General features: G+C 45.0%; 1 protein-coding gene across 1 annotated transcript in view; it reads right to left on the bottom strand.

Annotated features, from left to right (window-relative positions):
* Window positions 1–14,212, bottom strand: part of T265_05713 (hypothetical protein) — a gene marked incomplete at both ends in the record, with an annotated part of 61,981 nt that extends 47,769 nt beyond the window's left edge. The window contains 5 exons of the mRNA XM_009170786.1: window positions 2,710–2,930; window positions 8,913–8,970; window positions 10,415–10,571; window positions 12,856–12,965; window positions 14,069–14,212. Of these exons, the coding sequence (XP_009169050.1) occupies window positions 2,710–2,930; window positions 8,913–8,970; window positions 10,415–10,571; window positions 12,856–12,965; window positions 14,069–14,212 (690 nt within the window). The remainder of the gene's footprint in view (window positions 1–2,709; window positions 2,931–8,912; window positions 8,971–10,414; window positions 10,572–12,855; window positions 12,966–14,068) is intronic.
* Between the last annotated feature and the right edge of the window lie 385 nt (window positions 14,213–14,597).

Below are 14,597 nucleotides of genomic sequence, written 5' to 3'. Positions count from 1 at the left end.
AATGACACCATTGAAGGTCATTACCAGCAAACTCAGCTGCGCTGTTCATTGCCGTCTTTCTGGATAGGGACCCCGAGACGAGCCACATCAATGGTTAGAGACATTTTCAGACATGGCCCAGTCGCGCCCTCAAGGGTGCTCGTGCATCTAAGCTATTGCCTTAAATGTAAGGCTCCCCTCCCAATTCCCTCACTTAACAGTCCACCCACGGTTCTGTATTTATGTACTAATTTATCAGCTCCCGCCTCCAATGCACAGTTACCTGCCCCACCTCCCCGAATCACCGGTGAACGATCCTGTGGCAGCTACAACCACTGTATGACAAGTCCGCAGTTTTACGGCTGAGAATGACGACGATGATGATGATGATGCCAGCCAGCCAGTGGCTGGAAGGTCCCACGTTCAAAACTCACTACCGGAGTTTCGTGAGATGTGCACTGCTCGTGTTTCCCAATAAGAAGGAGCTGCTGATGATGATGATGATGTCCAGCCAGTGGCTGGAAGGTCCCACGTTCAAAACTCACTACCGGAGTTTCGTGAGATGTGCACTGCTCGTGTTTCCCAATAAGGATGAAGGAGCTGCACAACGCTTTTGGACTTATTGCTTACATGGGTTGGTCTCAACGATGTTCCTCGACACTCAATGTTCCAAATGCTTAGTATGTGGAAGCCTACATCGTCCAACGGAGGTAATTTCGCGACCATTTCAGTAGCCTTTCAGTTGACACTCTCTCTCAGAACCTCCATGGCAAAGTAGCCGAGACATCAATCTCAATCACCATGGAAACTCACACTTTTACTTTCCTCGAAGTTCCATCAATCGGATTCTATGCCCTTAGGTTCTGAATACCGCAGGGATCTCGAGTTCGTATTTGGGGTTTCATAGCGAATCTGACCTTCAAACTGTTTCTCCCTCCCCGGACTGTTCACGAAAGACTACTCTGATGATCATGTAAGTAAATAGGACGTTAAAAGCACCAGGTTCCCAAAAGTGCCACTTTTCCGGTCTCCTGTATGAATTAATCCTAATAGAATGCAGTTGCTAAAGTCCCTTTTCAATGTGTATCATCGCCCTCATTGTCCCCCCCTCCACAGAATGCCTGCTTGAATGTCGACCAGTTGTTGAACGCCTCGCTACCACCAAAGGAGTGATAATTCTGAGAGCTATGTCTTCACTTCCATTGGGCAGTCTTCTCAACTTTGCAAAAGAACCGATGCTGAAAACCTCATCTACCGTCACCAAGAGATAACAGCTTCTTCGTTCGCTGTCTAATTGCATGTCTAATTCCATTGTATCAGTAGTCCGGACTCAAAGACGCTTGGATGTGGTTGAGTCCAGCAACACGATCAATAGACCTAACACGAAGCTGGGTCACCAAAATGCCCAGAGTTTCGGATGACTTTTGTATCCTAAAGTAGTTTCAAGGGTCCCGATGGGGTTTTGGACCGATTCTTTACCCATCTGTCACACCTAAGTATCCACCCACTGCCTGCATTGTGAAACAAGAGAAAAACAGATTCAGCAGTCAGATCTTTTCCACCCAGCTACTCTGTAAACTGAGTAAGCAACAGACCTGTTCGAATGTAATCTACTCTGTGGAGTTTGGAAGCTGAGGACAAAAGTACTGATCTCTGTTTCTCGATGACATTTCATCAAGAAGACAAGTATGGAGCGACGTAATGTTACCCAAGATGACCATTCAGAGCCACTTTCCGGTTATTTAAATGTCCAATTTATTCCGCCAGGAGAGAAAATCGAAGTGAGAATGTCTTTTAAAATGGGCGACATGGCTCAGTGGTTTGAACGAGAATTTACTGATCGGAAGGTCCATGGCTCGAACCCGACCTCTGCCTCTCGACTTCCCCTGTCTAGGCCTGGGCAACCTCGCAGTGTCCCATCCCTCATGCTTTGTTTGGGTGGCGTGACAGCTAGGCACCGAAAAGGTGTTACGACAACCTATAATGTAACCCTGTGTGATGGTCAGTAGTCAACGACTGGACTATCGACTGAGGGGTAGAATGAAGCAGCGCGCAATAACTCGATACGTCTGACAGCCCACATTGTTTCAACACAAGAATAGGTTTTTGCAACGACTCTTCAAGCTTAGTGTTGTTTGTTTGAATAAAACCAGATAGGAAAACAACTGATCGATGTGATTTGAAACTCAAGCTGAAGGTCACCTCAATTTCTCATTTATACCACTCTTTAGTAAGGAACTAAGCTGGTGGGGGACCAAACGGACCCCCAAGAGTTGCGTAAACGATAGTTGACTAGCCAGTGTTTTCAGCAACTTTATGAATAGTTGTCCGGAGGCCAGTCATTCCTAATGACCGAACAGCGCATCAATTGGGCGGATGTGTCACGTGCGGGCCACGGACCAAACGAAGGCATACCCTGATTGGTCAGAATACCAGCCAATCTGGTTCGAACATCTTTAGCTCGACGCTCCTCGCCTCTCACAGCGATTCTGGCACGATCTTGTGAAACATTCTATGATTACCCTAAAAACACAGTTGTAATAATCTTCCTTTGTCTCTGTAAAGGGCTATCTGAAGCTAACGAGGAAGGAAAGTACTGCAGATGGAAAACGAAAAGGGTCCAATTAAGAACACATTTCTTAATACCTTAGATTGCGGAGTGACCGCATCGGGTAGCAAATACGAATTGCACAAATTTTGCTTATATGATGCTACGATAGTTAATCTCACCAATGCTCGAACTCCCAAATCGATTTGAAGCCATTCAGACGAGGATTTAAATTTAGCGCACCAGGCCAGTCCGTTGGGGCGGAAGGGGCGGGCATTGTGTTCGGAACAGCCCTTGGCCCAACTCGATGGATAGGTCGAAGAGGCGGTGATTTGCCAGTTGGCAATCGTTCCGGAGATCATCCCGAGTGGATTGTCATTTTCACATTCCGATGGTAGGGGGGCTGTGGGTGGAGAGGAAAAGATCCATGAAATTTAATTCGTTTATCTACGTGGAACCCTGTCTAAGTGCAAGCTAACCACACTGTTGATTGGCCGGAAGGTTAGTTGCTCAAACCAAACTGGCCTGGAGGTCGCGGGTTCTGGAATTCCTACTGGTGATTCCCACCAGGAATGAATCAGCTGCACAGTATTTCTCGGCCTTGCAACATAGACTGTCTTCAATGACAGGATGAAGCCTTCCTGGGAATTGCCCAAGGTCATCTCTCTAATTAGTTCCCAGGCAAGGACAAAACAACACTGAACAGCACTCAGGGGACTGGATTTTCTTTAAAAAAACTTTGGTTTTGCACGTGACCCTGACATTCTCCAACCTGAAGTCAGCGTATTTACACTTGAAATACTGAGCTGTATTGATCACTATCCTACCTTAGAATAAAAACTTCCTGTAAGAAGCAAGTGCTATTCTATTCCCCCGAGATCATCCGAAAGGGTTTATCGGAACTAGGTCTCTCCCGGAGGGGAAGTTCCATTGAAGTAAGCTTAGGTGAACCAACCTTAGTCAGTTTTCTGGGAGAATAACCCTTCCAGGCGAAAGATCCTCTGAAGGATAAAGTATGGATTGAAAAGATGAGCATTTTTCGCCGGTTACCAGTTGGGATGACATTGCAATTTTAGTAACAGGTATGAAAATACATACAGAAGTATTTTTGGTTCTATCCCTGTGGTGGATCGTGAGATACGAGGATCGATAGCAGCACGTCCGTCAAATTGCAAAAGTACTCAAAAATCGACCCGAGTTCCAACTTTGAAGTGTATACATAAATTGTTTCCAGGGTACACAGCACAGTCATCAAACTACATGGGAAATGTTTCCGAACGGTTCGGAATCTGGGAAAAAAGTCCGGGGACAAATGTTGACCTCAAGGAGCTTCAGTAGTCGTGAAGATTGCCAAACATTCCTCCATTCTAGAATGGGCAGATGTGCAACTTATATTCCTCTTTCTGTCGACCATTCTTGATGTAGACTACTCTTCGACAGCCTGTGACTGTAAATTTATCAGCATTATTTTACCGTCTCATAGCATATTACTCGCTCGGGCCATCGATTCCCAAATTGCTTGTTGAAAAAAAACGCAGTCGCGGCGAAGTAGCCGTGGGGTAGAATTTTACAAAGCCCTTCGTAGTCTACTGTTTTGCTGACAGTAGTATGCTTACGGGATCACTTGAACAAAACTTTACTATCAAAGTGGCAGACAACAAGTGAAAATGGTCTCGAGCTTGTCTGTCTCAACGATTCAAGGTCGTCCGAGGCTCCAAAGACGGACTCAGACAATCTAGATAGAACCTGACAGCAGGAGCGTTAGTGACACCTTTTATGGCAGGAGAACATCAACGAAGGCAACGATGATTCAAGCTGTGATTTTTTCGTCTTTAGATAGAAATCACACAAGGTATCTGTTTAGCTTTAATTTCAGTTTTGCCTTTTGCTTCTACGATTCAGATTTACATCACTCTCATTTGAACAGTCACGGAGCTATTGCACTGTGAAGTCCATAACAAAAGGGAGAATCACTGCATTCGAGCTTCGCACCTATCAAGAATCATAAGCAGTGTATTTCCTCGCCTCTACGGGTGTTTCAACTCACGATATCAAGAACAATTGCTCCAGGACAGGAAGACAACTGTTCGAATGAGACTGCAAGCAGGAGAAGTGAAAAACCTTAATGACGTCACTCCATAAACCAGACGTTCAAGTCTTGCATAAGCGCTAGATATCAAGGATCAGATTTCAACGATCTCTCCATCTACGTCCATCTGCTGATTTGTAACCAGAAAGAAAAGCCTGTTTTGGCTGGGCTTTTTGGGGCCCATACTTCAGACCCAGTGATTATCAGATTTTTTGTGAACCTTTCTGAAACTACTCACAAGGTTGCTGGAAGCTCTTCGACAACCCACGACCGGTTTCGTCCTTCTTGGGGCTCATCAGCTAGGCGCAGTCCCCGGGTTTCCGTCAACCTCAACAGCCCAAGACCGGTCTCACCCTTCTTGGGGCTCATCAGGTAGGGGCAGTCCCCAATTTTCCGTCAACCTTATGTCCTACTCGAACCCAAATCGGACTGTTTTTGAGAAATACACTCATTTGCAAATCAATTGGGTCTTCATGAGAGACTGAAGTGAATCTCTCGTTTGTGATATTCTACAACTGAATGTGTTGCACACAGGCCGCCTCACGTTTCAGTCGGCACGATATTCGAGATATCGCAGTATATTTTCACAAAGGAAACTACTCACAGAGTTGCTGAAAACTGCTCGACAGCCCACAACCAGTTTCTTCCTTCTTGGGGCTCATCAGGTAGGCGCAGTCCCTGAGTTTCAGTTGAGTCTCTCGTGAAAACCAAATTGATTTGCAAATGAGTGTATTTCTCGAAAACACTTTTTATCTTTTCATCACCAGTCAGGTCGAATGAATGTTTAGCAACGGTTGAGACTCGGGGCTTCAGTAGATTGAAGGTCGGCAGCCAGTGTCCACCCTCTGATGCGTTCTACTCACCGATGTTCCCCGTGCTCAGACTTTGCCTTTCGATTGTCGAGCGTAATTTAGTTTTGAAGGTCAAATTTCGATGGGTACTCCTCAGAAAATTTGCCCACTGTTTCGGTACCAATGGATATTTCATCGCAACCTAGTCTGTTGGTGGTCCGACGGTCCATTCAGCGAGCAATTTGGTTGCAAACGTTCCCTTCTCGGTGGGTTTCCGGCAAACTAAGACTCCACTCCAAGACGTCGCACCAAGAATGTCAGTTCGACTGATGATGAAGCCGTGGAAACCCAAATGTCTTGACTAAAAAACGAACCAACCACTGGTCGTCTGATCTCGGATCATTGATGAAGAAAAACCCCAATGTATCAGGCTTTGATGGATTTCAGCTCCTTAAATGTTCGCAGAATGGTTAAAGGATCCTGGTCAAGCAGTGCGACATTATCAGCGTTTCCAGTGCTCTCTCAACTCCAATTCACACGATATCTGCAAATGTTAGCATTTTTGCGAACTTGCACACCCTTAAAGGTCCTGTTTTCGAGCTGACAGACGACCTACGGTACTCGTAAAATGCATGCCATTCCAAACGAATTTACTTTAACGAAAAGGTGAACTGAATCGAGCTAATTATCTTGTTTATGATGTTCTTAGGCAACTGAATGTGCTGCACACAGGCCGCCTCATGTTCCAGTTGGCATGATATTCCAGAGATCGCAATATAAGTTCATGAAAGAAACTACTCACAAGGTTACTGAAAACGAAATTGTCTAGCAAATGAGTGTAACTGTCGAAATCAGTCCAGTTTGGGTTCAAGTAGAACATAAGTTTGACGGAAACTCGGGGACTGCGCCTAGCTCCGATAAGTTTGAAATCTGTCGTGGGCCGTCGAAGAGATTCCAGCAACCTTGTGAGTAGTTTCTTTCATGAACTTATACTGCCATCTCTGGAATATCATGCCAACTGGAACATGAGGCGGCCTGTGTGCAGCACGTTCACTTGTAGACGTCATAAACGAGAGATTCAGTTGAGTCTCTCAAGAAAACCAAACTGATATGCAAAGTGTTCTAGTCGAAAGCCATTCTTGTCTGATTGCCCACTTTCTTGAAGGGAACTGCTCACAAGATTGCTGCAAACTGCTCGACCGCCTACGGTCGACTTTTTCGGGCTTCTCAAAAACAAGAGATTCACGCACACATGAAAACAGGACTACGCCATCTAGAGCACATTGTCCCGCGCGGTTTGAACTCATTATTGTATTCTATAGTATGAACCGAGTATAGTACGAATATTGACATACCTTAATTATTTTGAATTGTCGTATAAAATTGTTCTGTTATTATTAATTAAACAATTTATAATTAATTAACTAATCATCTGATTAATTCGACTGTATTTTTCCACTGTATTCTGTATTGTTGTTTATTGAGTTCTCCCTTCATCAGGTGTTTGTAGCCTTGTGATATGAAGTTAGTCAGATCTATTGTGTCACAAGGTTGTCCGGCTTTTGAAGCCGAAATTCAAAAGCTTAAATTCGTTCCAGCTAATCAGATAAACCGATTGATGTCAATCACATCAAGATATCCTGTACTGCTGAATGTGATCTCTCAAGGAACAAGATGTCCATAAAGGCCATGAGTTGGTCTTGTCAATAGTTTATTGTACTCCTGGCCGAGTATAGGATAAATTCACTCACAAAAGTAAGCGGCAAATGATGTTCAAAAACACCAGAACGCCCATTTACACGTCAGACAAGTATACTTGAGGTTGCTGAAATGTTTTCCATAGCCCACGACCGGCTTCGCTCTTCTTTTGGGCTCATCAGGTAGGCGCAATCGCCGAGTTTCCATCAACCTTATGTTCTACTTGAAACCAAATTTCACCAAATTAGCGAAATACACTCCTCTGCAAACTAATTTGATTTTTCGAAAGAGACTCACCTGGAACCCAGGTGAATCTCTCGTTTAGGATGCAACTGAATGTGCTGCACCATGTTTCAGTCGCTACGATATTCGAGATATCGTGATACATGTATATATATATATATATTTGTAATGCACTACTCATAAGGCTGCTGAAAATCCGTCGACAGCCCATCTGTGAACTTTCGAATTTTCAGTGACATTTTGAATCGACAATCTTACCATAGTGAGAGCTGGAGGATGGTCTCTTTGGGCACCCCTCAGAGAAGCTTTTGGAGACCATCTGACTGTCATAAGAGACCAACTTTGAAAGAGACAGCGTTCGGGTGATCCATTGAGATGGTTCCCTCGAACCGGACAAGTGTACGTTGATCTCTTTTTGGCGAGATAAACGTTCAACAGATGGCTTCTAATCGATGTTCCGATAGCAACCGTTTGCACTATCGTCACCTTCTGTCCAACGGTCACCTTCGGAAGTACACCAATGTTGCTGTACTTTGACACTTTGTCTCTTGGTAAGTACACAACAGGATGGTCTCACATTTGGTTAGGACAGAACCCCCATTTTCGTGTAAATTAAAATTTGGAAATTTTTTTATGATCGAAATGCGTGCTAGCTTTATGAATACACATCACATCTTGATCATCGTTGAGCTATTGAGGGGGGCCTCTTTCGGCAGCTGATTGGTGCTCCCTCAAAACGGATCAATATCAAGCCACACTAGTTGGGTGAACTAATTCTGCTCGGAGGGCAATCTCGCTTGGGAAAACTAAGCGTGAGCAAATAAAACAACGCCGAAATGATCCCAAAACCAACAAAATATCATATTTTCTTTTCAAATTTAAAAGACATCCCAGAGTTTTGACAGATGGCCCTTTTGCAAAAAGGCTGTTTCTGAAGTGAGACACTGATGTGTTTCGATTGAACTGATGGAGTTTGAGATCATGCATATTGGCTCAGTTGAACTCTAAGACATCTCCGATGCTGCGTGACCAGTTAAAAAACATCGCAAGCGAGAATATCTCCAAGCCTCAGATAAACATCAATTCATTTCTCAGTTGAGCGCTTAACCCTCCATATTTCTCAAACTCGAAGATATGAATGACGGAAATTGGGGTGGGGTCCACGCACACCTGATGAGATGTAACAGAACAAGATCGAGGTGGGGGGTAGTCGATACGCTTACATCAACTGATGAGTAGTACAGAAAAGTACTCCGAAATTTCAGATACCGATCAAAACGCTCTATTTAATCTGGGTTCTTTTCTGTCTCACGTTAACTCATAATCTACGACTGAGGCAAAGTTGGTATTCAAGCCTACTCGATTTCGATGACCACATTTGTCTAATGAACCCCGAGTTTGACAAAACAGTGGCCTGGTTTCAGCGGGCTGCAATCACCCCTACATACACTTATAAAAGATTTCCTATTGAGACAGCGGTTACATTTTGTTGAAAGAATGAAATGACTGTCCTTTAAACGACTGATGGGAAATACTGCCTGGCCTCGCTGTGTAGCCAACTTACTTGGAACATGAGCATCGTGTTCGCCTTCCAACGCAGCCGTCAACCTGAGTACTCCGGGCTGTAGACAAATCAAACCAGTCAGAAACAGGTGCAACAGTTCAATTCCAAACATTGAGTTCGCGCATTCAACGACACAGTCGAGCAGTTGACTCAATCACAAAACTCCTGTCAGTCGAGGCAGCGCTGACCGAATTGGTTCAGCGGAGTTTGGCTTTTTGAGTTAAATACGCGAGATGAAGTCACCACGAACAGCACAAGGAAATTGAACGGCACAGTCGTAATGGGCTTGCAGGTGCACAATCGGTCCACTGTGGTCCGTTCTTGCCGACATGTCCGCGTGTGTGAATGCACGCGAGCACGTACGGAGGCAAGCACAGTTTCACACAGAACACGCTGATTTGTCCAGCCCAGATGGGCTGGGTGCGCGCGCGCACACACACACACACGTTCACACTTGAGAGGTTACCTTTGTACACCCGGGGTTGGGCAACATTATCCCCCAAACAGTATGGTAAAAACAAGTGCTGGTTTCTTTCCCAACTTTGTCCGCTGTGAACTTTCGGCCACATAAACCGCAAAACGATAGTAAAGTATTCCAGTCAATGTTCTCAGCTTAATTGGTAGTTGAGTGGCCGTAAAAGTTTATCACGGACATCAGCAACATGTTCGGAAGTGTTTACAAAACCTGCTCTGTTGTGGTGGTGGTGGGAACAGACGTCGGGGGTTGCCATTACGAAAGATTTGGTTGGTAAACCCTTGGGTAGCAACAGACAGTGCGGAGAAAAACATCAACGGTACATTTGAGAACCATCACACGCCAGATGGGTAATACAACAAGCAATGTTTGGTCAACAGGCTGATTCAAGTACCCTCAGTGTAGTAAAACAAAGGCTGATTGGCACAATGTTGATCACGCAATCCACGCACTGACCGGGAACGTAAGATTACCGGTGGTCGGCTTGGGGAATTTCATCCTATAAGTGAAGCCAATCTACGCTGAAAATTCGAGAAGCACTGCAGGGCTGTCTCATCGTGACCAGCGATCATCACGTGAAACTCCATGCAGTGAATCGCACTGCCAAACGGCACATGACCGGACCCCTTAGTGTCAAACACGAGCCAGGAGATCGCAGATTCGAATCACTGTGAAGACTCGTGACCGGCGTAGTGACGATGATCTCCAAATAAGAATGAAGTCGCTGTACAGTGCTTCTCGGCTTTTCACCATAGTCTGGCTTCACTAAAAGGACGTAAGGCTAGCTTAGTCATCAGTTTTGTCGAGCTGGATAGACTTCAAAAGATACTGTCTCGAAAAGTAGGTCTCAGAGAGCGCCACAGTTGGCTGGATTCGGTTATTCATGGGACAAATAGCGCGGTTTCCCCTTTAAAAACTTTCATGTACATTTTTGTAACGCACTACTCATAACGTTGCTGAAAACTCCTCGAAAGCTCATGTTTCAAGTAAAACACAAGCTTGACGGAAACTCGAGAACTGTACCTACCTCATGAGCCCCAAGAAGGGCAAAATCCGTCGTGACCTTTCGAGGAGTTTTCAGCAACCTTATGAGTAGTGCGATCCAAAAATATATATGTATTGCGATATTTTGAATATCGTAGCGACTGAAACATGAGCCGCTCTGGTGCAGCACATTCAGCTGCCTGGAAACATCACAAACGACAGATTCAACTGGGTGAGACGTCATCATCATCATCATCATCATCATCATCATCGTCATCCAATCATCGCCGTCCTCATCATCATCATCTCGTGCCTATTATACAGTGGTTATAGCTGCCAGCGTTTGGTTCCCCGATGACGTTGTGGACAGTGCGGGGATGGCTATACGTTGAGGGCGGTATCCGAAATCATTGACTGGCCTCGTGAATGACAACAGGGACATTATCAGTGTAACGGAGTACACTCTTGATGGGGCATGCGAGTGGTCTGTACTAGTGTCGAAGCTCCGCCCCGCGTCTAATGGAAGGTGAATTTATTACAGATTCTGTGAAATTGCTTTGCAGTTAGCATGTGTGCAGTAGCCAGCTAATATCCAAGAAAGTTCAAGAAGTCGCGCGGGAATGTCCAATTTTTAAAAACTATGTGAATATGAGACCTTTACTTACCTGTCCTATAACTGCTTAGTTAGTTTGCTGATAAACAATTCCGCAGCGAAGGCCTCTCGACCCTTCACTAGTATCCACTTGCTACATAAGACGACCCTTCTTGTGCTGTAAAAGACCTTTTACCAACAGAGGTGAAATGTCTCCAGATGAATCGTCGGGCCCCATATGATCGAGGACACTGGTAGTGACACCTAAGACTGGCAAATCGGGGCAGTCGATTTTCAATCGATTTCTTGTCCTAGAGCAGCACGTGAAGATTGTGTGTAACCTGGTTTCATAAAATGTCTGTTTTTACGTTCTTGCCGGGTGAACTTTTTACGATGGGTGGTCGATATTCTTTCAGTCTCCCGTTGAGGCATATTTCTGCCGTTCGGTCTAAGTAACTTCGGTACGAAACTTGTCCATACACTGCCACGCTGGTGTGCTCAAAACGACCTTGATTCCTCTCAAATGAGGAGTAAACAAACGGCTGGTTTTAACATTCTGTTCAGTTTCACGTGTGAACACTACAAAGAGTTTGTCTTAGCTGACTGTTCCAAAACGGAATATTAGATGAACCTCAATGTGGATTTGACCCCATCACTGAAGCCCTTCTATGCATATCCCGACACTCTAGATTCGTGGGTATCTCACAGAAATTTGAATTCCGAAAGATCGATCGGGGTTTTTTATCGTAAAACTCAGCTGAATCCATCTTATATGTCTTTCTCTAATCAAATGTGTTCCACATAGACCAATTCATATTTTGGTTGGAGCAACATGATATATATGACTGTATAATTTCATGATAGAACACACACTACTTCCAAGGTTGCTGAAATTCATATGGGATCCAGCTAGGTCGCACGGTAAAACCAAATCAACTTCCAACCAATGGAATTTGGCAAACTGATTGCAATCTGAGTTCAAAAAGAACACACAGTTGAAAGAAATCCGAGGGTTGCCGGAAAAATAGTCGTGGGCTATCGAAGAAGTTTCAAAAGTTTATGAGTGCCACGTTCCATAAAATGGCTTGATTTAGTTGAAGATGGATGCGAGATTTTTAGAAACAGTCCTTCTTTTTGTCCAGTCACCGTTATTTTGGTCAGTCCACATCAAAGGGGAAAAACACTCGACTCGAGTTCCTCCCTTGTTAGAGCAATTCGTAGATACATAGCTTAGAGGGCGCCCGGGTTCGAACCCCGGATGTCCGACTGGGACGATAACCGACGGAACTTCTGACCGGTGAGGCAGTCGGTCGACGCAATGAGGATAGTGTAAATCGCACTTTGAAAGCGCCCAAATTATCAGTACTGAACAACGGACGTGTTGAATCTTGAGCGATGTGACTGTTTTCCCCCCGCCGCCTCAAACGACCACCCAGTATCTGTCTTGATTGTGTTCACCGAGTACTCCACCAGCCAGAAGTTTCGTCAGGTAGCTCCACAAACGCCTAAATTTTGAACGACGAGTATAATCAACTGGATGGCCTCTAATCGGATGTCTCATGTCGGCATAAACGAGAGATTCAGCTGGGTTTCAGGTGGCCCTCACGCGCAACCAAATTTGTTTGAAAAAGAGTGTATTTCGCTAAAACCGTGCAATTTATGTTCAAGTAGAACATAATAATGATGGAGACTCTGGGAATGCGCCTAACTGATGAAACACGAGAAGGACGAAACCGGTCGTGGGATGTCCAGCGATTTCCAGCCACCATATGAGTAGTGTATTAAGCCTATACAATGCATCGCGATATCTCGAATATCGTACGGACTAAAAAATTACGCTGCCTGGTGCAGCATATTCAGTTGCTTAGCGACGTCGTAAACGAGAGATTCACCTGAGTTTCACGTGAAAACCAAATTGATTTGGAAATGAGTGTATTTCTCGAAAACAGTCCAATTTGATTTCAAGTAGAACATAAGGTTGACGGAAACTCGGGGACTGCTCCTACCTGATGAGCCCCGAGAAGGGTGAAACCGTTAGTTTACTGTTCAAGAGTTTTCAGCAACCTTATCACACGTGCATTACGCGTATGCACGATTTCGGGAAATTACGTAACATTACTTACTTGCTTTGCTCAAAAGAGTGAAAACGGTAGTGAGCTGTCAGAGAGTGTTTGTCAGCCTCGGAAATAAAGTTCTTTCTAGGATGAAGCTGAAATTTCACTTTTAACTGCTGGAAATCGAGATGGTCCCTGGCAGGCAGTACGACAGAGGTATTCTTCCAGATAATATGCACCACACAGGTAGCTTCGAGTTTCAGTTGCGGAAATATTCAATAGAGTTTACTTTGTCATGATATAAGTAGTATCGGTCGATCAACAGTGAGAGTTGTGATGCCGCAAAAATAACTTTTTTAGGGGGCGAAATTTGCACTACTGCCCAAAAAAATCGGTTCTTTCTCATAGGTATGAATGCGTCATCAAGCTCGGGGTCAAGAGGCTGGGTTATGACAATCCCATCGGTTTGAAGCTAGGCAACGTTCTCACCACCGAAAGGCTCATTTCCCATATATAAGGCTGGGGGTTCCTTACTGAGCTACTGCGGCTAATCCTGCAATCACGCAACCATCTGAAGCTTCACCCAGGAGTTACTCCGTATCAGTGAAAAACATCTGTTTGAAACTCACCAACAACAACCAACCTGATACCATTCGGAACATTCGCTTGAGCAATAGGCGTGAAAATTCTCCGAGTGAGACGCCTACCAACCAGCTGGACTAGTTTGAGATGGCAACAACTATGCGCGTTCTGTGTGGGATCCACTGAAACAACAGGTTATGCTATCACGGAGAATCCCGCATTATGATGGGTTGGCTTGATGGATGAAACTGAGGGTTTCTTGTGACCCATTTCAAAACTGTCTTGGTTGGCATGTCTGCCAGTGAATCTAGCAACTCTCTTTGCAAACTGTACAACAGATCCTGCAACAGACCAGTATCATTCGCTAGAGTTCCTCCATCGCTGTGTACCTTTTGCACAAAAGATGTTGAACGATTTCAGCGAAAATCCGCTGATTGTCTGTGAACCAATGAGAAGCCACCATAAGTACTTTTGGACCGACGCCCGTTTTCCGCTCGGTTAGCGTACCGTGAGTAATGTCATAATCTGGCAGTGTCCAATGAACCCGCTGTAGGGAACCAGACCGGAGGATAAGCGGGGAGAGGGGCAGTTCAAGGATCATCGCTCCAGACATTCACTCAGGCAATCTGGATAGAATCTGACGACAAGATCGCCACTGACATCGGTTGGCAGCTATATCTTGTGGTGTCTCCAACCAGGCACAGTGAGGATCACACGGTTCCCATCCTGGAAGGCGTGTACACCCACAGCACCCAAGCGTCTCGCGATCTCCTTCATACTCCTTTGCCAAGGCAAGGGTTGATCACCTCTCTGTTTACGCCACTCTAAATTTGGTAGGGAAAACAGTACTCTCTTCGGCAACTGAAGCCAACACTCTCTTCGGAAAGCGTAATACAGCTTCTGATGCTGGACACATTCTGCGATGGAAGTTCCCGTTGTACAATCAAACACATGCTTTCTAACTGTCTCGTTACAGATTCGCCGACACCAACCCATAC

Source organism: Opisthorchis viverrini (genome assembly GCF_000715545.1).
Source record: "Opisthorchis viverrini unplaced genomic scaffold opera_v5_113, whole genome shotgun sequence".
Classification (NCBI taxonomy): domain Eukaryota; kingdom Metazoa; phylum Platyhelminthes; class Trematoda; order Opisthorchiida; family Opisthorchiidae; genus Opisthorchis; species Opisthorchis viverrini.
Note: the sequence above shows the minus strand (reverse complement) of the source record. Positions and strands in the feature narration are given on the sequence as shown.